This window comes from Musa acuminata, chromosome BXJ3-1 (assembly GCF_036884655.1).
Source record: "Musa acuminata AAA Group cultivar baxijiao chromosome BXJ3-1, Cavendish_Baxijiao_AAA, whole genome shotgun sequence".
Lineage (NCBI taxonomy): Eukaryota > Viridiplantae > Streptophyta > Magnoliopsida > Zingiberales > Musaceae > Musa > Musa acuminata.
This window is the reverse complement of record NC_088349.1, coordinates 6,832,191-6,853,805: the sequence shown is the minus strand read 5'-3', so window position 1 is coordinate 6,853,805 and position 21,615 is coordinate 6,832,191. Positions and strand designations below refer to the sequence as shown.

The following is a 21,615-nucleotide window of genomic DNA, read 5'->3' as shown; positions in this document are numbered from 1 at the left end:
TGAAGCATACGACTATCCCATTCGAGTTCGAGGTATCACATAAGCGTAGCACACCATGTCAACCATGAGGCTTCTCATTGGCACAAACGTGGTTGCTTATCGTTGCTACATAAGTAGTACCAGAATATATCAAATCAACACACATTAAGAATAATATTAATTTATTTTTAAAATAATTTTATATATCGATCTTGTTAGTACATGAGTTGGTTGGAGCCATCTTCGAGTCCTACAAAAATACATTAGCAACATGTTCGATAAGACCTCTCAAATAATTAAATTAGTGTCTGATTAAAGGATATGATCAAATATCAAAATTAACAAGTATATTCAGTCAGAAGTCGATGCACTTTGGAGTCTTTAATAGTGTGAGAAATGATTATTAGATTGAGGTTATGGTAAATATATCATGAATGATTATCAATGGATTATGACATCGTATACCGAATTGTTAGAGTTACAATTATGGAGTAACAAATTTTCTGATTTAACATTCTTTTTAACGTTGTGTAGTTGACTTAATGGGGTTGAGTCGACATTCGACAATATGTCACCAATCTTTTATGATCGAATCTTATCTCATGTGTCTATCAAATGGATGTGATGTGTTGATGACCACATACATGTCATGCCCCCATATCAAACCTCGAGAAAATTCAGATCAAATAAAGGTCAACGTGCAATGTTACAACTCGAAGATCCTAAAGACATTTCACTTTAGGGAGAAGGTTAAACCGAAGAGGGATTGCTCCGATGAATGTGACAATGATCCAGAGACCTTTGCCTTAGCCTTTATCCAAGAGGAAAAAGGCCCTCATATCATTCTTCCAAAAGGACAATCAAATCTTTAGATATTTTTTTGTACCCTGTATTTTGTTTTGGTGAATAGACAGACCATATCTAAAATTGAACATATCTGATATCTACAATTTTTTGTACATGTCTTTTGGTTCAATTTTGATATTGCAAATCAGATCCAATCAATCCTTTGTCATTCTTTTATCCCTATCCCAATTGTTGGCGACTATCTATTGATATTCCCATATGGTTCTGAATCTGAAGTCGGTTTAGTTTCTAATAGTGAACACCACATTCCTGACATCAATCACTTTTCCCTTCTTCCTATCATAGCTTGTTTTTTCTTCCAAAACAAAGTGTTTCTATGGGTCGATTGGATCCATGCTATCAAAGCAAAACATACAGCAGCATATTGAATATAAAGCCTCCACATCGTTGTTGATAGAGGAAAACTCTAAAGCTGCATGCATGATACTTGCCTGGCCTCTTTTTGGTGTCGATTTTGGAAGTGGAGAAGCAGTGATCTTTTGGTTTGGAATTTGCGTTCTTATTGATGTTTCATTGATGTACTCTCTTCTGGTTTGATTCTGGTCGATGTAATAAAACATTTACTGCTGAATAAGCTTGGATTTCGATCAATCCATCTTAGATTAAATGAAGATTGCAAATACTATTGGATTTAGCAAGCACATAAGAAGTTTACGAGGAAACGAAAGGTGTATGGTATTGATGGATGACATAACACCACTGTTACAGAGTCCACTCCACAACACCAGTGAAGCCACAGAACAACAACACACAAGGGAAACGCTGCGGTGGTCACGACGAGTGCTCACCACACTGAGAGCACAGTGGGTGGCAGCTCCAACCTTATTGTATGTAAAGCTCAGTATCGATCCATTTTCTCCAAAGAGAGCCTCACTTCACCCTGAACAAGAAGAACATGTGTAAGATAAAGAGTAAGAAGAACATGGAAGAAGACAGAGATCTTAAGTGTGATTGCTATATGAGAGTCAAGCGATGGAGAAACTTAAGTGAAAGACACTGTCAGAGTCAAATCATTTAAAGAGGGGGCTTTCTCTTTCTAGATATTATGCTGTTCTCCTGACTAATTCTAAGGGAAGAGCAAAATACTGAAAGATGAGTATTATTTGGTCAAAATATTCTACTCACATCTTCTGTAGAAGAAGATGACTGTCAAGGGAGATCAAGCTAGTATGACTAAAAACTCTTTTCTCTTGTATTTTATCGGTTTTGCTCTTCGGAAGTCATACTTGTTTCTCTCATTATTCTACTTGAGATTAGAAATCTTTGCAAGTTTAATCTTTTACCACTCATTTTAAGTTGATTATGAGCAATCTTTTGACTATATATGTGTAGTTGCATGTAGTATATAATGCCAAACAGCTAGTGAGGTATGAAAAGCAGCAAGAATTTGATTTGATCCTCCTGCATCAGACGCCAAGTTTAGCCCTGAAACAAAGACAGAAGGTGAGGAGGAAGCCAAAGCAGCACTAGCGCAGAGACTCACTTGGAGCAGTCGACGGAGGTGCTGATGGGGTAGGGGACGCTGACGCCGCACTTGCCCGGGATGCCGGCAACAGTACCGGACTGGATGCCCTTGAGACCGGCAACCGTGGACTTGAGGCAGCTGCAAGCGGTCTGGCGGTCCGGCGTGGTCTTGGCGGCGTTGTTGAGACTCCTCACCCCGCTGCAGCACGAACTGGTGAGCGAACCCTGCCCGCGGGCGTAGGGGATGCACGACTGCAGGAAGGACACCACCTGCCCGCAGGTGAGCGCCTCCGTGGCACGTGGCGCCGCCGCGACGAGGACGACGGCCAGCGCGAGCACCACAAGAGCACCGGAGCGCGCCATTACCAAATGCAAACACTAGGACAGACACACCTACGAGGAAGATTGGGTGAACTGCTGTGTGGAGGAATGGCCGCCGTGGGTGGGTTTATATAGAGTCTTGAGGGTGGGGGTTTGTGTGCAGTGAGAGTGGTTGGGAGTTGAGTTCATCGCATGCAGATCTACAGGGATTAAAACAAAGTGCAGTGCATGTACCACATTCTGACATCGAGGAGATGGACTGTGTTAAATTGCATGCACAGCAAGCTGTGTCACTTGCAATATCTTTCTGGTTTCCAAGGTTTAGATCCTGCAAGCTGCAAACATTATGACAGCATAAATGATGCGCAGTCACTGTTCATGTTTCACATGCAAGATAGACAGTAAGGTGGTGACTCTCTCACATGAGTGTCAGATGATTTAGTTGAATAGTGGTTCACAGTTGCTGTCATTGACATCTTAAGGAGAAAACTCAAGGTAGGACTGATGTCATTACCATAGACATGATTGCAAATCACATGATTTGGAAGTATCATGCTTGAAATATTATGTTTAGTGAATGTTAGGCTAAGAGAGGATTCTAAATAGAGATACTTCAAACAAACATTAGCAGCTATATTTTCATACGAAGATGACAAAAGAAAGTTAAACAAACAGTGATCAATTCAATGACATTAAGAAAGCAACAAAGGAGTAGATTTTTTGCTGTCATAATATTGCATTCTCAATCAGTTTGAAACAGCTAATGGTGTAACTATGTAAATAATCTTAACACACATACAACATTAATAACACTTAATTCAAGTAGTTGATGTGTCAAACTCTTAAAATGTCTTAGATTTAGAGCAGGGTATGGTCTTCAATTAAAGCTGCAGCTATGAATTTATTATCAGCATGCTAAAACCATTCAGAGCACTATCCATTGCTAATTAAAATTCATATTTTCCTATAATTTCAACAAAAGAAAATCAATCACTTGTCATTCTTTTATGAGAAAATTCTCTCATAAATTCTCAAAAATAAAATCAATCTTCTCTCATAGCGGATTTTTGACACTCTTATTTCTTTTATTACCACTTTAGACATCATTTTCTTCTATTATTTTTATGAGGATATTGATAGCTTATCTGCTAAAAACTTTGTCGGATCAAAATTTGCCTTGCTATTTTATCGTGTAAAAAAAATCGAAACATAGATGACGATGAATTAGATGCATTAAGATGCGTGAAAATTAGGACTGTCGGTGTTGAGCATGTCAAATCCCATTGTCGAAACCAATAGTAATGCATTCATTAGGATTACAGAAGACGTGTGCGTTGGGCTCCCTTTGCAGCGGTAGAGAGAGTGAATGCATAACGAGTGGAGAAGCGTTGCATCTAACCCGAGACGAAGGAATTAAATGGAGAGAGAGAGAGAGAGAGAGAGAGGTGCAACGTATCCCCGCCACCTGTACGCGCCCGTTCCATAAATGCGCCGGGCCAGACCGCGTTACCAAGGACGGGACCTGCATGGCACCACGTGGGACCCACCCGCGTCTTAACAGTGAGGAGGTCACATGGTGGAGACCGCGCGGGCCCCGCCGTCCAGGACGCGATCAGCGCCGTTAAACCACGTGAGATGTGTGGTTCAGCCAATCCGACCCATCGAGAAGGTGGGTCGCAGAGGTACACGTTGGGTCCATCTTGGTCCGGCGACCGCTCACCGATCCCATTCTGCTGCTCTATTGCGAAACCGAACCATTAAAAAGGTGGGGCCCAGAGGTAACCTTGCGGGTGTACTACCGCTCACCGATCCCATATATATATATATATATATATATATATATAGAAGTGGAATTGCAAACACAATAAAAGAGACCAAAAACATGAATTCATAATTTCATGAACTGAAGCGAACCATCTGGACCGTTTGATCATCGTTATTTCGTCATAAAGGGAGATATCCTTAAGTATATTTGATCTTATCAAATTGAAGTTGTTATCATAAAATATTAAAAATACAATAATAGAATTCAATGATATATGTTGTTATCAGAAAATAAAATAATTGCTAGGGAAGACTTTGGGCCAAAAGTGATGGAACATATTGACTTCCATGATTTCAGTAGGTTTTGGGAGATCAGAAGCTTTTCTAAGTACTTTCGCTCGCGTTTAGTATGTATAGTATGTATAGCTCCTGTTTACTATGGGCTCGATCATTAACATATACAAGATAATGTAATAAGGTTCTATCTTAAAATCTGGTCCATAAAGGATGTTGAGAGGGCAGGTAGATTTCATCCACCATTAATTTATGGCCATGCATATGAATTAATGTGATAGGGACATCTGAATGCCATGTATCTCAAGTCAAGCCACAAGCAATTAATTGTTACAATGGGTGGGGTAGTCGAATCGTACAATGATGTGACATGAAATTACTCGATCAAAAATAAATGTTCCAAAAGATGTGAGACCCAAATTTGTCGATCAAAATTTGTAAGATTACGCACAAAACTATTGTTGTTGTTATCGATGTGTGACCGACCATTGCGTGACTTTCATCATCAGCTGGAATGGAAGCTTTCATTTCGAATTTTGTAATATGTTATCCTCACATTGCTGAGAATTCTTTTTTACTCGCTTGATTGCGTAATTAAATTCCTGTTTTGTTCGAAAATTAATGTTAATAAAACATGCTTAAATCTCTAGATTTACTGGCTGTATTTATTTAGAGTTGTGTTCCTTTTTGTAAGATTTTGATTATTTGATTCGGATTCAATTGAGATCATTATTTATGTTTGTCGGACTTTAAGATTATTTGATTATTTGTCCCAATAAAACTCTTTCAAAATTTAAGTTAGTGTGTTATATAAAGAATTCAGTGAGTACCAAATCTACATAGATACAAAGTTAATAAAAATATTCAAAGAGTTGCAAGTGTATGGTATTGTACTAAACTATTATAATTGAGGTTATGGTTAAATGTTAAAAATGATTACACTCTTACTCGGTATATTTTGACTGTCTGGACACGTCATCATTAACACCGCACGTCAAATCGGAGCCCTACGTCACTTGTCTCGTCCCAAGAGCTCGTACCAAGAAGATATGCCACACGTCCCGTCTTGGGAGCTCGGGGTGGTGCTATCTGATGCCACTCTGTGCGTCCCGGAACGACGGTCGGTCAGAAGGGTCGTCCCATCTCTCGGGGGTCAGCAACAGTGATGTCGAATTGACGCACCATCAACCTTCACGCCACATTATAAAACCCTTAGTTGGCTTCCGGTCATGAGGAGGCAAGAAAAAAGAAGGAAAAAAGCAATCCCTCTCGTTACTAACTTGCTCGTCGGAGGGGTCACGATCGGGTACCACTCGATGGAGGCCATTTTTGCATAAGGGTGACCACTCATCGACGGTGAGGGACTCGACATGGGAGCGCGATCCGCCTAGCACCAAGGAGTCGCCAATCAACCCCGATCCCAACCATCGCCAACCAACACTCCTTCCTGAGAGTTCGGGTATCTCATCATCCAAGTCACCCTGTAGAAAGTTCCCGACATCGGCCCATGGATCTAGTCGTGTTGACTCATCAGCCATGGCATATCTGTTGTCTAACACTTCGATCATAAAAGCAATCATGTATCGCCCAAACTCGAAAGGTGTGGGTCAATGACTAATTGAGTTAGCTTCGTATTTTGATGATGTGATTAATTCTTCCGAGTTAGCCTCTTACTTGGCATTACGTAAATTGACATATTGATTGAATGAGGTTGATGTGTCAACTAGGTGATGGTAATGTGTCAACGAAACGATAGTGACATGTTGGCTCGTAAATGATAAGGTATCGATTAGGTCATGATATATCGATCATATGGGGATGAACTATCGACAACCATATTATAATTTTGGTATCTTACTTTAAGAAACATAGTTTGATTAGTAAATAGTTTTTGAAGTAATATAATTTGAACTTTTGGAACAAACTTTTTAGCAGTATTACAATGACGTTATGAAGGTGGTTTATCAAGTTGCTATCAATTATTTGAATTGCTTTCTCAAATGCTTTCTTTCATTTTTTTCAATTGTTTCTCCAATATATATATATATATATATATATATATATATATATATATATATATTGATCATTATTATCATAGTTTCTAATTTCATCTAGATAGATTCATATTAATCAGTGTATATGATTCTGACCATGAACTAGTTTGCAATTCATTGTCATTTTGGATGGTCTTCTTACAAGAAAAGCTATATTCGCCTCCTTTCACCTCTTCCTCCATCATGAGCCTTCGAGAAGCTATCTTCTAGAAGCTCATGTATTTTTTTTTCGTCTATTGCCTCCACATTCACAACCTTCTATCTCATTCTCATCACTTTGACTATCTCTTCTATTGTCTCATTGTCAAAAACTTAATTAAATTTATCTAAATCGATAGATACATTTGCGATATCGTGTGAGGGGTCAACCTAAGTGCCACCTATTAGTTTCTAAATCAAGTGACGAACAAGTCAATATCTAAAACAAAAATACAGTACATAAGCAATTCAATAAACATTTGAAAGACAAGACGAATAAAAGAACAAGAGTCACGTAACTGTGGGTGTCGGATTGCTCGGCAAGTCTACGCATGCTCTATAACCAAGATTAAGAGTTCCAAACCGATAGCCAATTCTATTTCAAAGTTCTATCCGACCTTGTATCACCCAAGGAGTTCTACAGGTTTGAGATAGCTCACTCTTTAGCTATATCATTGGCTTGAATAAATCAATCAAAGAGACAAACAAAAAAGAAGAAGTTGTTTTGGCCTGTTTTGGCTCTGTTCAACGAGTCATCGTTGTGCAACCTTGGAGACTATCTTGGCTTACAAAAGCTAAGGAAAAATATATGAAAACTAAGCAAAACACAGACCAAACAATTGTATAACAATATAAAAGTGATTAACGGAAGAACAATCTCTTCAAGTTATTGAAGGCGTACATCGACCATCCGTAACATCAACTTTCACATCCTTTTCTTTCCTTCTCTTTCTTCTTCCTTTCGTATCATAGGAATAATCATACGTGACAACATCAATGCTTTGACTGATTCTATACCAACCCAACATGGATAGACATATATTGGGCTAATTATATATTACTGTATATAGTTATATCTCTTTAACATCTCGATCTCTAAACTTAAAAAATTTATATTAGAATCCCTATAGTTATGAAAGCGAAATATCTAACTCTATTTCTCATAACATCGTTGGTTTCACCGATGAAAGTATGAAAATAATGGACAAAAAGATAATTTAACTGTTCCAATTATATTTTCGATGATGACGAACGATAACGTCGTTGGGAGCCACGACAACTACATTGGTGTCGATGAAGATGCATAGTGGTTAAAGAGCGAAGGTCTACTATGAGCTGGACATAATCTTCTTTTATTGAGCTTGTGACGTATCCATCCATGATGCCAACTTCCTCATGGCTCGCCGTGTCCGCTAGGTCACTTGTGCCACTTGCACTCCCTCGACACTGGTTGTCGCATCTCTAGTGTAGGTCCCCGATGGCTCCACCCCCTTTATGCTTCCCATGACTCTGATCCTACTACTTTCACTTGTTACTCCATAACCTTCTCGTCCTCTAGATCTTATCTCTCCACCTTTGAGTCCATGGTGGTGCCTCAGGCAAAGAAGCCTACAAATCCTCAACAAACGACCACGAAGCAACGACGCAGGGTGGTTGAGGAGAGGGTGGAGGCTGTCTTACTTGGCTGGAGCCAAAGGATGGGTTTCAGAGTGGATGATGATGTGTGGAAGCGGCGGCTTGCATGGTTGGCTCACACTAGGAAACAACTACGACCTTGCCACTATGGGTGGCCCTCACTACCGCATTGTAGTTCGCCATCAAGTCACAGGAGCAGGATGCAACAATGGAAAGGGGTAGTTGGGCGGCGCTCCAACAACTAGAGGCATGCTCTAGAGTGCCTGTGAGGCTAATTGTCATCGCCATATCGCAGATCACCCAAGTCACCGAGTACGAACCTGTAGTGGTCGCTTTGTGGCCGCCACCTCGCGTTGCCACTTTGTGGCCGTCCACTGAGGATTTACAAGCTTCTTTGCCTAAGGCACGCCGTGGTCTTGAAGGTGGAGAGGCAGGACCTAGAGGGTGAGAAGGCCATGGAGTACAAAGGAGACGTAGTAGGATTAGGATTGCAAGAAGCGTAAAGGGCCGGACCCGCTACGGACCTGCATTGGAGATGTGACAACCAACGTCGGGGGAGTGGCAAGCGGTATAGGTGACTTGGCGAGCCATTAGGAAGTTGGTGTTGTGGACAAACGCTTCGCAGGCCCAATAAAAGAAGGTCGCATCTGGCTTGTAGCAAACTGTCACATTTTTACCGCTCTGCATTTGTGTTAATGCCGATGCAGATGCGAAGCGAGGTTGCTCTGCATTTGTCTTAACGCCAACACAGTTGTTGTGGTCCCTAGTGGCGTTATCGTCCATAACGTAATTGGAACATTGAACTTATATTTTTACCTATCGTTTTCATGCTTCTATCGATAAAAAGGATGTTAGAAAAAATAGAGATAGATGTTTCACATTTATAACTATAAGAATTTTAATATAAATTTTTTAAATTTAAGAAACGTAATACTAATGAGATCTAACTATATGGGATATTATATAATTAGCCCACGGATTACATTCCTTGATTAACATTTGAAGTTTGATTAACATTTGAAGTTTAATATTATATAATTAGCCCACATTCATGTACCATTATCATGAACATCCATTCAGGAAACGCACATTAACCACTTTTAACTGTGATTAACATTAATATATTTTTAAAATTAAAAATATATTTAATGTTTTAACATCATAATTAATACTTCAAGGTTATTGGTAGCATCAAAATTTTAACTAACTAAATGTAGCTAGCAGAATTAAGCTATAATGGCATGCAATTTTTTGGTAGGAATATCTATATACACACCACTTGAACTTAAAGAGGATAAGTGCAAAAATCAATAGCTTTTAGGGACACATGCAATTTACATGAAATAAATTTTGCAGATGTACATCACCCTATATTAGAAAGGCAAATGCTTGCAGATATCCACAATTAAACAACTTAAAATAGGTACATACTTGCTGGATTTAACAGATATCCACAATTATGATGTCAAATCTGCTTATGGGAGGCTACCATACTACGAGGCATATACTCTCAATTGCATATTAGAAAGGATAAGCATAAACAAGTTTCTATATTTGCTTCTTATAAGCTCAAATTGAGGTTGATACAACAAGTCTATGATCTTCACCGTACAAAACTCATAAACTAAGAAAATGTGCCACCCAAACTCGAGGAATAACCAACACATGAGTTCATTGAAATTACAACGTTACAACCCACCAAATACAAGATGGTTGTAGGGCGGTAGAAATAGAAATTCCAACAGATCACAGAACTTCATACATTTACATTCCAAAGTACACAATTCTCTTGGTATAACAGCTTCTTGAGCCACTGCAGTGTTGGCGAATCATGTATTCTTGTCTCACGTTAAAATGTAGCTACAAAAAGATTCATGAGCAGCGATGCAGTAAAACCCATCATAGAGATGCTTCTGACCAAATTGGATGATGTCTACCCAATTGCAGAACTCAATCACCTAATCAGTCAGATACATAATATGTGAGCTTGTTGAAAAGGCTTCCTGTGGGATTCCTCTGGCAGAAATAATTACATGAGTTATGGAGCCCAACCTCAGAAAACACTTGCTAAGCCTGCAAGAAAGCTTATCCAGTGTACTGGAGTACACCATACAAAATATTTTATATTCAATATAGTTGACCAGCAAAATCAGAAAAATACTTCTCTCTGAAGCACCTTATAGCCTTTTACAGCCAGTTTGGGGTCTGAGCTTTGTCCGAGATAATATGGGGATCTTGATCATCCACAAGCTTTTCTAATGACCGATACTGCAATTTGACACTCTCAGCATTGTCCAATGTCTTCACGACATACCTGTATATGACAACTTAAATGGGTATCAATTTCACCCATCATTGTAAGCACTTAATTATTTGAAGTAGGCACTCTCACCAGTAACTGAAGAAAAGAAAAAAGATCCTTGGATCATTTGTAAAAAAAGGCTTGTGCCATGAATTGATTATTGTACCTTTTATTTTCTAAGTCAGAATTAATACTCCCCGGAAGGGGCTATACTAGCACTCTACAATCAAAGTTAATAATTATAGTCACTTAAATTATTATCAAGCATTTGAAGAGTCTAATCAGTTTGTTCAAGTCTATGATAAGCATGTCCATTGAAGAGTTACAATTCATATTATATGTAAATTATTTCGTGCATATCCTTTTAGATGAACTAAATGTTCACCACCAATCAACATAATACACACTAAAAAAAGGATGAAGATTAACTCAGATCAGAATTTCATGTATTCTAACAAAGGAAAACATGAGAAGAGCAAAAGGCTTAGCTTTCACATTTGTGTAGCTAGTGTAAACCAGTTTTCACCAGAAACTCATGATTAGTCTTGCTTCCTAGGAAAGGTTTCAAAATATGTGACAAATCCTAAAATTTCTAAAACTCAGAATAGCAACAAAGAAAAGCCTAACACCTATGTGTAGGTCGTCTTCTGAGTATCCTCCTCTCTCCCTCTATCAGCAACATGGTTTTGATCAGCATGAAAAACAGTTATAGATCATTATCATTTGATAGTCACCAGAAAGATAATCATAGATCACAAATAATATATTATGATCTACAAAAACAAAGATAACTTCTAAGATAACTGACCATCCATTCAAGCACTGCGTTGTCACAACTGCTATACGACCAACAAACCTTTGTGGAGTCCTCTTGTTCCCCTGAAGAAATTCCTTTTACGTCAAAAATATGAAAATAATGGAGCCCGACAAACCAACTCATGAAACTCCTCATCATCTCACCTTGATAATAACCTTGTCAGATACAGCAAATGGAAATTGAACACCTTTACCACGAGAAAGATCCATGGAAAAAGAATCATTGTGATTGCACTTTTCCTTCATAATCAATAGAAGAAAATATCTTAAAAGGAGGACAGAACATCACGCTATGTGAAATACAATCTAAATCATATAAGATGCACCACTGTACCAAACAAAAATGCCCACCTGCTCCAACCTCTCTCTTTTTCTCTTGGTTGCTTTAAACAAATGCAATTCATCTTCCCTGCGGAATGCCTGAACAGTGGCACGAAGAGCTGAGAAGTGAAATAAGAAATGAGATAGAATGTTGCACGAATTAGCAAGAAGCAAACACAATGTGCACATATTGAACTGCATCTAATCAAATCTAGAAACAAACACCAATATGAAGAAATTACTGGCAGTACTCTGTCAGGAAAAATGTTACAGATACCCTTGTAATTGTTCAGTGAGCTCACCAACAATTCTAGCACATAATATAAATCTGTATGCAATAAATATTTTGGTTGGAATGCACACAAAAGCAGGAAACATCCAAGACCTCAATTTTGGGAAAAAGAAACAATCACATAAGCAGTGGATCACCAATATCTGTTCATATTTACAATGGAAAGTTCTGTAGCTGAAACAAGTACCCATGAGATTTAAGATCAAGTGAACCTGCCATATCTGGTGTGAATGAACTGAATTATCAAATAACTTCTTGGCTTATTGTTTTCTATGTATTAATCCTAATGTAGCTCATCTGTTAAGCCCATATCAGCGATGAACACTAGCAGGTTGGAAGGTTTTCTATCTTTCAAGAGAGATTAAAAAACACTCATCCCTAGGTATGTAGAAAGTTGGACTTTGGATTACACTGATTTCTTCATTATAACAAGAAGAAAGTACATTACAGTGAATAAACTTTTAGAAAAAATAACTTACCACCTTAGTTTCATTTTAGTTCCTAACTACTCTTTTCCATAGTAACTCAACAGTTTCTTCATGCTACACTTGTTATTGTAATGTTTGCTTAGTTGTGTTCTCAACAGTTTCTTCATGCTACACTTGTTATTGTAATGTTTGCTTAGTTGTGTTCTTATACAAAGAGAAAGTGGTTACAAATGCAAATATACTGCAGTAACCAAACAAAATTTACCACTTTTAAAAGTTCCCCCTCTGCACTAGCATTGGCTTACTCTTTTCTAATAAATAATTTCGTTAATTTCTGCCATCCATAATCTGTTACTCGTTAAAGCAGATGTCTGGCATGAACAAAGGGGCACAAATAGTTATTAGATAACCACAGTGGTGCCAATAGCTTAAATTTGTCCTAGAAAATGCAAAACATTTTATTGATATTAAAAGGAAAGGTAAGTATGACAAAGTGTTTCATAAACACAATAGAAAGAACAAGAAAACTTTAAGCTGCACTGTTGAGGGTTGGCTACACAAATCCTTTCTGACCACCTACTAACTTTTAAAGATACATGTTCATATTTAGACGGGTTGGACAAGATTTTGTGGGTACAGACTGAGTGGAATACAACTTTCCAACAATCTCACCAAGTATGGTATCAATTGCATAGGTTTCCCAATAAAAATAATGAAGTGTCGCATAAGTTGCCCATGAAATTTTGTGGAACAAATGTTCAACAAGGCATATGGTCCACCTGCAATACAGCATAAATTATTTGTCTTATTTCCATTTAAGAATAATGGAAAATAAATGAAGTGCTGCATCAGTTGACCATGAAATTTCCTGGTATGGTCCACCGACAATTTGGCATGAATTGTTTGTTTAATTTTCATTTAAGGACAATGTGTATCAGAGCTCTATCTTCTGTTAATGTATATCAACTAAGGTTTTTAATATCAGAAATGGTATACTTACTGGAACCTTATTGGACCAATTCACACTGATGGTACAAGATGCCTCCTCGGTACACCAATAGGAAATATACTCAAAAAGTGTTTCATATATATTGGTCCAGATGGTCAGATGGTACACTGGTACTATAACAGAGTGGTAGGATATGATTGATATCTTGTGGTATTGAAAAACACACCATAAAAAAACAAAAATTTGTGGATCAATTTCTGTAGGTATTCGAAAAATCCAATTACTCTTTTGCAGGATGAAATTAACCAAGTTATAGCAGTCGTATGAAATTACACTCAAACAAGCCCCAGAAAATGGTAAGCTCGGTAAAAGATATGCTTATGAAAATTAATAATATTAGCTATTATAAGCCTAATTTTCAGCCACCAATTGTTCATATTGAAAAGGTCAATAGATATGTGACATAATGGTGCCTTCTACAAACATTAGCCAAATAATCTAGGGCCTAAAGAAAGTTAACTCTTCAGTTTTATTCTCAAGTAATCTTCCACAAAGCTTAAAAGTACTCCCTTGTCAGGAAGGAAATTGCTCAAGTTACAAATACAAAAGAAAATAAGATTGAAAGCCAAAGTTCAGTCATACGAAGGTTCCTTGTGCATGAATCAAGTGAAGAAATAATGAAATATACAGGAGTTACGATGCAAAAATTCAACTGACAAAAGACCCTTCCGTTGGTCAGAAATCATCTTCTCTAGTTCCAGCCATAGTTTAGAACATTCTGCACAAATTTGCACAAGTCACTTTTCCAGGCCACAGAGCACTTGAATGGATCCGTTTATAGGTCCCACTGTGTAGACCACGTGAAACAAAGATCAAACTAGATGAGTGAAGACCCAATCAAGTCCCTGTTAGCCTACCTGCCTGGGGATTTCCTAGTACCATTAAGAGACCTTTGGAATCATAGTAGGAGAAGGAGCTTACACTTTTCCTAGTGTAATTAGCAAAACTAATCCAACATATACTAAAACTAGCTCTAGTTGTTTTAAAGAAATAATCCTAGTTGGTTTAAAATAGGAGAGGGACAAGGAAGTGTTTATACATGACATCGTTAGTCCCTAGAATCAATGACAGTTGATATCTCAATGCTACCTCTCTATATTTCTTAAGAGACCTTCTCTGTCTCTCATCTATCCTTCTCTAATTTCGCTTGAAGGGATCTTTCTTCCCTTGACGAAAAAAGATCGTCCATAGGAGGAAAATCCTACGAATTAGTGATAAAATTATTATCCTTAAATTGATAATGTCAAAACCAGATATGATACTAAAGCTAGCTCAAAATACTAGTCCCAGATAGTGATTTAAAAAGCGCTAGGCGCCAAAAGGCACCAAGGTCCAAAAACGCCTGAGGCGCTAGGCGCTCGCTCGAGCGAAGCGAGACGCTAAAATATAAAAATATATAATATAATTAATAAATATAATTATTTAAATAAAAATATGATATTAAATTAAAAATATTACAATATCACAATATCACATTAACAAAAAATCTCAAAATTCAAAACAATACCAATAATTTCAAATAAATAAAAATTAGCAAGATTAAAATCAAAATAATATATTATTAATCTAATAAATAAAAAATATTGTTATTAGTATACAGTTAACAGTGGGAGCGACGAGCGGTGATAGTGGCTGTGGCAGCGACAACGGGAGCGAAGGTGGCGAGCGACGATAGTGGCAGTGGTAGTAGCGAGCAGCGGGAGCGACGACAACGGTAGCAGCGAACAACGAGAGTGGCGACAACGGTAGCAGCGAGCAACGACAGTGGCAGCGGCAGCGACGAGCGGGGTTAGGGTTGGGAAGTCGCGAGAGGAAGGCTGATATCGGTGCTTTAGTTGGTTCAATCGAACCAACTAAAGCACCGAAGACCGAACCAGACCTAAAACGCTGGTTTGGTCGCCTGGTTTAACCCGGGCGCTCGCCCGAAGCGCACAACGCCTCTTTGAAGTGCACTACCTGGAAATGAAGCAAGACGCTCGGGCCTCACCTCGCCTTGTTCAAGCGCCTAGGCAAGCGCCTATTGAAATCACTGGTCCCAAGTTCCATGTTCCATCTATTGTTGGTTACATTTAGTAAAGTTCAATTGAGTTGAAACTTGTGCATTAATGGCTTATCAAGGTGGGTTGTACCGACCGAATTCTAACATTCGAATTGTAACTATGGCCATAATTAATTCCGGCTTCATATTAAATTTAATAAATATATGATATAGAAAAGTTGCACTAACAGTGGAAACAGAAACAGGAAACAATGTCATATATTGTTACAGATGCAAGTAATGATTGACAAATTGTACATATGCCCCATGCAAATTGCAACAACATATAAAGGAAATATGTGACATGTGAGTATAGCTCAAAATAAAAAAAAACATGAACGCAATAAATATGTGACAAAAGCATAAGAATCAGCATTTCCTTTGGTTAATATTTCTTAATATAAAGCATCAATTAGAATCTTACTCAAGTTTGGTCGGACAGAGTATTCTGATATAGGATGAGTACATGTGTAACAAGCTTTCTGCATATAGAATCAAGGAAAAAGCTTTTAAGATAATAATCATTTTTCACAAACAACTAACATGAACTTTATAGTATTAGCTTATAATAGGACCAAAATGATGCAGAGTACTCTCTTATTATCACATTAAACATTACACAAAATCTGCAAAAGTAGCTAGGTAAAGTATCAAATTGTGGTGCTCAACTAATTAGATAATTAAAAATAAATAAATAAATTGCCAAAAATTGTCTTTAACAGTTTCAAAAACCTTTGGTACAGCATAAAATAATTTAAGATTCACTATGCACATGAATGCCCAATCTCTTCCCATTGCCAACTCAGACACAAAAGTTGAAATATCAAAGATCCACAAAGAAAGTATTTGTATTCCTATACTATTAAGATAGTTTAGGAAGGATACTAGTTATTCTAGATTACGAGTAGAATTCAGTATTTTAAGGACAAAATTCTCAAGACACCAATAGTTCAAGTCTTCAAGAATTCAGGAACATAATTTTAAAAAATAGTAATGATTTAGTTTAATGGCAGGATTCAGTTTTTTGTGCAAATTTCTCGGAAATGGAGTTATATCAAAATGTTTTCCAGCTGTTTACAAATCACAGAAAGAGCTACCAACAACATCATGCCATAATGGCGCCATTTAGTTTTGCAAAAGGCAATATCAATAATTAAATTAAGAGCTCTTAAATCTTTATTTATATTTTATAGTTTCTAGTATAGTCTTCTTAAGTCTCCCTCTTACCTCTCGCAACACCACTAGTACTAATGTGTCACCTCTTCTAACTACAACATCTATTGACCTCCGTAACGCATTAACACATGTCCATACCATCATGGTTGATACATTAGGCTCACAGGCACATCAAAATCGACAACGTGCCTAGGTGTGTTTCAGGCCAAACGCAAGGTGCACGCATCAGGTTCTTAGGCACATTAGGGTTTGTTGGCGCATCAAGTCTGACCGTGTGCTAAGGTGTATTTTGAGTTTTAGTAGGTTTAGCAAGTGGCAAGTTGGGCTAGGCTCGAGCACGCAAGTGGGCATTAGGTTCACATGTGCATCGAATCAGGGATGAGCCCGACCATTGAGGCCTATGCATGGATGACGGAGCTTGCATCAAACCATTCAAGCTTGGGATGGCCCAAGGGAGCATTGAGAAATATAAGTTTTGTGAATGAGGAAACATCTAGGCCTTCAGGAATATTGAAGGAATGTCCTTCTAGTAACAAATGTATGGATCACAACCTAAATTTGGTCAAATTATCTAGGCCCAACCATTAAGACAAATACGAAAAGAAACCAGCTTGCTGAAAAATGGAAAAAAAAAAACACATTTTCTCCACAAACAAACAGTTATGGTGGAAGTATATACAACGATAAAGTGACCCTGAACTTACCATTTTATAAACATGTTGCATTCCACTACTTCCAAAAGAATGCCCACATGACAGTATCATTGCATCATCCATGAGAGTACCCCTACAGGCAGCAGAAAAAATAAATAAATAAAACAAAAGGTAGCAACCATTCTTGGCAGCGTACACATTTGCTAGCTGATGCACAATAAATTACTCATGACAACATTACAATATTTTTAGCATATGCCTAAATACTTAAACAGAAGGTTTTCTAAAAGGTCCTTTGGTACAGTACATCTAGAAATAAAGTAACACTTCTTCTGTGTAAGGGTGACAACACAAAAAACCATGCCTATATTTTTCTTAATATCTAGATATGTTAGTCAAATTGCCAAAAGATATTAATATAGACCACCAACTTTATCGAATCATGCAGTGAACACAAGAAAAATTCACAGCAGAAACCCAAATGGATCTGATAAGGCTGGTGAGTTCTAGTTGAATTTAAGGAGGCAAAGTGAACTGTTGGCGAGTGAAGTTTTAATAAGCTTTTATTCTTTTTGATAAGTCTGGTGAAAGAATTCTAGTGAGATCTGAGAAGAAAAAATGAATCAATGGCTGGTGAAGTTCTATTCATCTGTTATGCCTTTTAATAGAATAGAGAGAAGAAACAAAAAAAGGAGTGTTGTCTAGATAACATATCTACCATGCCAACCATGCTGCCCCACACCACGTTACAAAGGCAGCATATATAGGTGACAATGTCCAAGATATACTGGCTGGCAAAGCCCCATGTTGCAGGAGGTCCCAGGCATATAACATGTTGGGAAGTGAATACATGATCTAGTCTATTTCACCAATTAATCACGCAAATTACTGAATTAACTAACAATCGAATTATGGCTAGACTGCACAGTATGCAGTTCAAGGACCAAACTGAACTCATTTTATCGTAATTAATACATGATTGTTCCATTGATGGAATCTAAAGTATCTCTCGTATTGCAATGTGGGGTCACTTAGATTTATTACAAAAGCACTGGCAGGGTCTTCAGTTAACTATAATGTATAAAAGCGCTTCTTAGATGGGCCGAATCACTCTGAATTTTTCAGGATTGATGCGGTCTCTCACATACCTTATTTGTCTGTCTACGTACATAGGCCCCACTCACCCAATCTATGAAAGATGACATCAACCTTAACAATTTTCAGGGGTAGTTTGGTCCACCTATATAGCATAGTCCATCATCGAAAAAAAAAAAGAGTCAAATTTAAGCACTGCCACAATCAAAATAGTTAATGTAGCTTTATGTTTCAACTCCTAAATAAAAACGGCCATGTGTCAATGTCAATTTTTTTTTTATAATTTTCTATGAGCTTTTGTTAAGGGTTTAATGGCCAATAAGGAGCTTAAATTAATGAATTAAAAAAATATGGTGATTTGCTCATTGTGAGGCTCAATTTTCCATTAGTTTCTTGGTTTCGTTGGCCAGTGAGTTATAAACAAGTTTTAATAAGTTTGTCCAGTGTAACCTTTGGTCAGCAAGTTTATATAAACCAAAAAGCAACAAACAATTTGAAAAAGAGCAAAAATCACGATTTGGGAGTAAGCCCATAGACTAGCTGATTATCGTAGCAGAACAATAAAAACACTTTCAAGAACAGAGGCATTAGGAACAAAACCAAGAAACTAATGGAAAATTGAGATTTGACAAAAAGAGAAAGAAACTGTAGACTCACGTTATAGGATCTGATAGCTGTGTCCTCAAAGTCTCCCAGTACCCAGCAGCTAATCCGACCTCCCTTCTTCCATTGAACCCACAACCATTCTCCCCTCTGACCTCCTTATGATGAGAGGACTCATCTGCCCCATGTAAAACATGAGTGAAATATGGCTCAGGTTCCATGACCACAACAGCATTCTCGCAGCCATCCATCCGGCCCTCCTGGTATTGTTGCTCCACCAAGCCCCCTCTCCCTCCAAGTCCATCCTTCAGCAAGACTCCTCTACTAGATCCTAGACACCAACTCATCCACAATTAAGAATGGGAACATAACACGAAGATTTGATTAAAAAAAAAAAAGGTGGGGATTTTCTTTTGAGCTTTACCAAAAGATGAGTGATGCTCCTGCGAAATGGCCCGCTCATCGCAGATCTTCTCCGAGCTACTCTGTACACTACCGCTACTATTGTAGTTAACCTTATTGTTACCTTCTTCCAAGGACACCAAGCCATCTCCGTCATCAACATCCTCGTCGTCATCATCGCCATCTTCCTCGTCGTCCTCTTCATCCTCGCCGTGGGGCCCGTCGCCGCTATGCGACCCGCCGTCCACCAAGCCGCCCCAGCTCTGACCCGGCGGAGGGGGGCGGTGTAGGTCACGGTAAAATCGAGCGTCGCGCTCGCCGGAGAAAATCTTATCGCCGTCTACGCCGGGGAACCCGGCAGGCCTCACGGTCCGCTGACCCGACGGCTCCCCGTCGCCGCGGGAGAAAGGGAAGGACTCGCCCTGGAAGACCATCCCGGAGGCGATGCCGTTCTCAGACGCCATGGGGGGTGGGAAACCCTAGCTACAGCACATCGGATCCCATCAAGAATCCAACGAAAAATCGCGCCCTGGGAGAGGATTTGGGATCGGGAACGAGCGTTTAGGGGAAGAACCGAACATTGCAGCGGATTGGATGAAGGGTTGTTCCACTGTTGGGGATCGAAAGCGGCGGCAGTCGTCGTCATAGGTGCCTTAATATTCGCACAAAAAGATCATGACCGTTTATGAGGGAGAATTATTTACACTTATTTTTCGGTATTTCGATAGGTGAATGGCCGGTTCAGGGAGCGCGTAAACACGCATTTTGAACCGGTTCATCCCATAAACCTAATTCGAACCGATTTAATTGGAAAAACTCACGATTCTTTCTTCCAAAACTAAGAAGAGAATATTAAACTATTGTAGAGAGGAGAAGATCTCCATGTCAAAAAGATCAACAATCAAATATAAATCGCAAAGTGGATATAAGATTTAAGAGATTTGATATTTTTACCTTCGTCAATCAAGAAGATCGAATTATTCATTTACATATAACCCTAACCCTAACCTTAACTAGAGGTTAATATTTGTTATATAATTTTTCACTTTATAAAATAAAACTCGATAGGACGCAATATTTATAGAATAAATAAATCATAATTTTTAAAATATTCTTGTTATAGTTTATTTCTTAATGTCAAGTAGTCTGAATCTAATTAGATTTCTAAAAATACTCGACTAATCTAATTTGAGATTTTTTTCTTTTTTTTTAAAGGGTAAGTGGCGAATATGTTAAGATCTTTATCAGCTAAACTAGTTGATGCCGTCGTTTGAGACAATTTATACTTAGATGTAATATTGATTTCTAAATTATTTTTCAAGTATCATAAGCTGGATGACATGGAATAAATGTTATAGGTATAAATATCCTCAGCAGACGTGGATGCCTCATCCAATTTGGTATGCAAAAGCTCTATAGTTTTGACACAAGAAGAAGATGATTAAGTTTGGTGATGTATACATATATCTGTATATATTGATTTGGTGGAAAACTTTGGGTTTTGAGTTTGGTGATGATGATAATGAAACAGCAGATGGGAAGGGAATGACATCCTGAAGATTCCCAATTAAATAGAGATGCTACTAATTGATAGAAGATAAGATTTTCCTAACTATATGAGGAAATTTCTCTATTCTGTTTAGGAAAATCCTCTATTCTGTTAGGGAAATCCTCCCTCCTAATTTGTATAAATAGGAGAAGGAACTTAATATATTCAAGCTAAAGCTATTTCATTTCTATAATAAAGCTTCTTCAATTATTGTTCTTATCTTTCTATCATGGTATCAGAGTCGCTTGCTTAGAGCAAGCTCTCTTCTTGCTGCCAATTCATCATTGGTGTTGCCACTCTGCGCCAACGTCCGTTCCCTTCCGCTACGGCATCTTTAGTGCTGCTCATCAGCACTGCCCCACCTTTCTTCCTCGTTGTAGCTATTTTCCTTCCTCTTCTGCTACAGCTTCCTCCTCTGTTGCAGTTTCCTCTTTTACTGTAGTAGCATTACTGTAATATTGCTGTAGATTTCTTCTCTAACCGTTGCAGCCGACCACGACCAACGTCGTTGAGAAAAGCGAAGCTTCACTCTTGCCTTCGGCCAGTGACCAACGTCGCTAAGAAAAGTGAAGCT

At 38.2% G+C, this 21,615-nt stretch overlaps 2 protein-coding genes across 10 annotated transcripts; both read right to left on the bottom strand.

The window, feature by feature from the left end:
• Positions 1-1,496: 1,496 nt before the first annotated feature.
• LOC103983379 (non-specific lipid-transfer protein 1) lies at positions 1,497-2,745 on the bottom strand. Its single transcript, XM_009400602.3, has 2 exons — positions 2,330-2,745; positions 1,497-1,726 (listed from the first exon to the last, which is right to left on the bottom strand). Exons 1-2 carry the CDS (start codon positions 2,671-2,673, stop codon positions 1,717-1,719), a joined length of 354 nt encoding a protein of 117 aa, XP_009398877.2. The 5' UTR covers positions 2,674-2,745; the 3' UTR covers positions 1,497-1,716.
• A 7,259-nt stretch (positions 2,746-10,004) lies between these two features.
• Positions 10,005-20,131, bottom strand: LOC135629513 (U-box domain-containing protein 62-like). 9 transcript variants are annotated; one of them, XR_010493254.1, is made up of 10 exons: positions 19,515-20,131; positions 19,145-19,421; positions 17,444-17,525; positions 15,988-16,045; positions 11,827-11,915; positions 11,620-11,715; positions 11,468-11,538; positions 10,534-10,671; positions 10,410-10,454; positions 10,005-10,315 (listed from the first exon to the last, which is right to left on the bottom strand). XR_010493254.1 is itself a non-coding variant. In XM_065136990.1 (9 exons), coding segments are annotated over exons 1-8 (1,116 nt in total). In that variant the 5' UTR covers positions 19,957-20,131; the 3' UTR covers positions 10,005-10,671; positions 11,289-11,327. The 9 variants fall into 9 exon arrangements, 5 of the variants coding, with proteins under 5 accessions (XP_064993062.1, XP_064993059.1, XP_064993060.1 ...); XR_010493255.1 differs by having other exon boundaries at positions 10,005-10,454; positions 10,534-10,684; XR_010493256.1 differs by lacking the exon at positions 10,410-10,454 and having other exon boundaries at positions 10,005-10,373; positions 10,534-10,684.
• Positions 20,132-21,615: the final 1,484 nt, after the last annotated feature.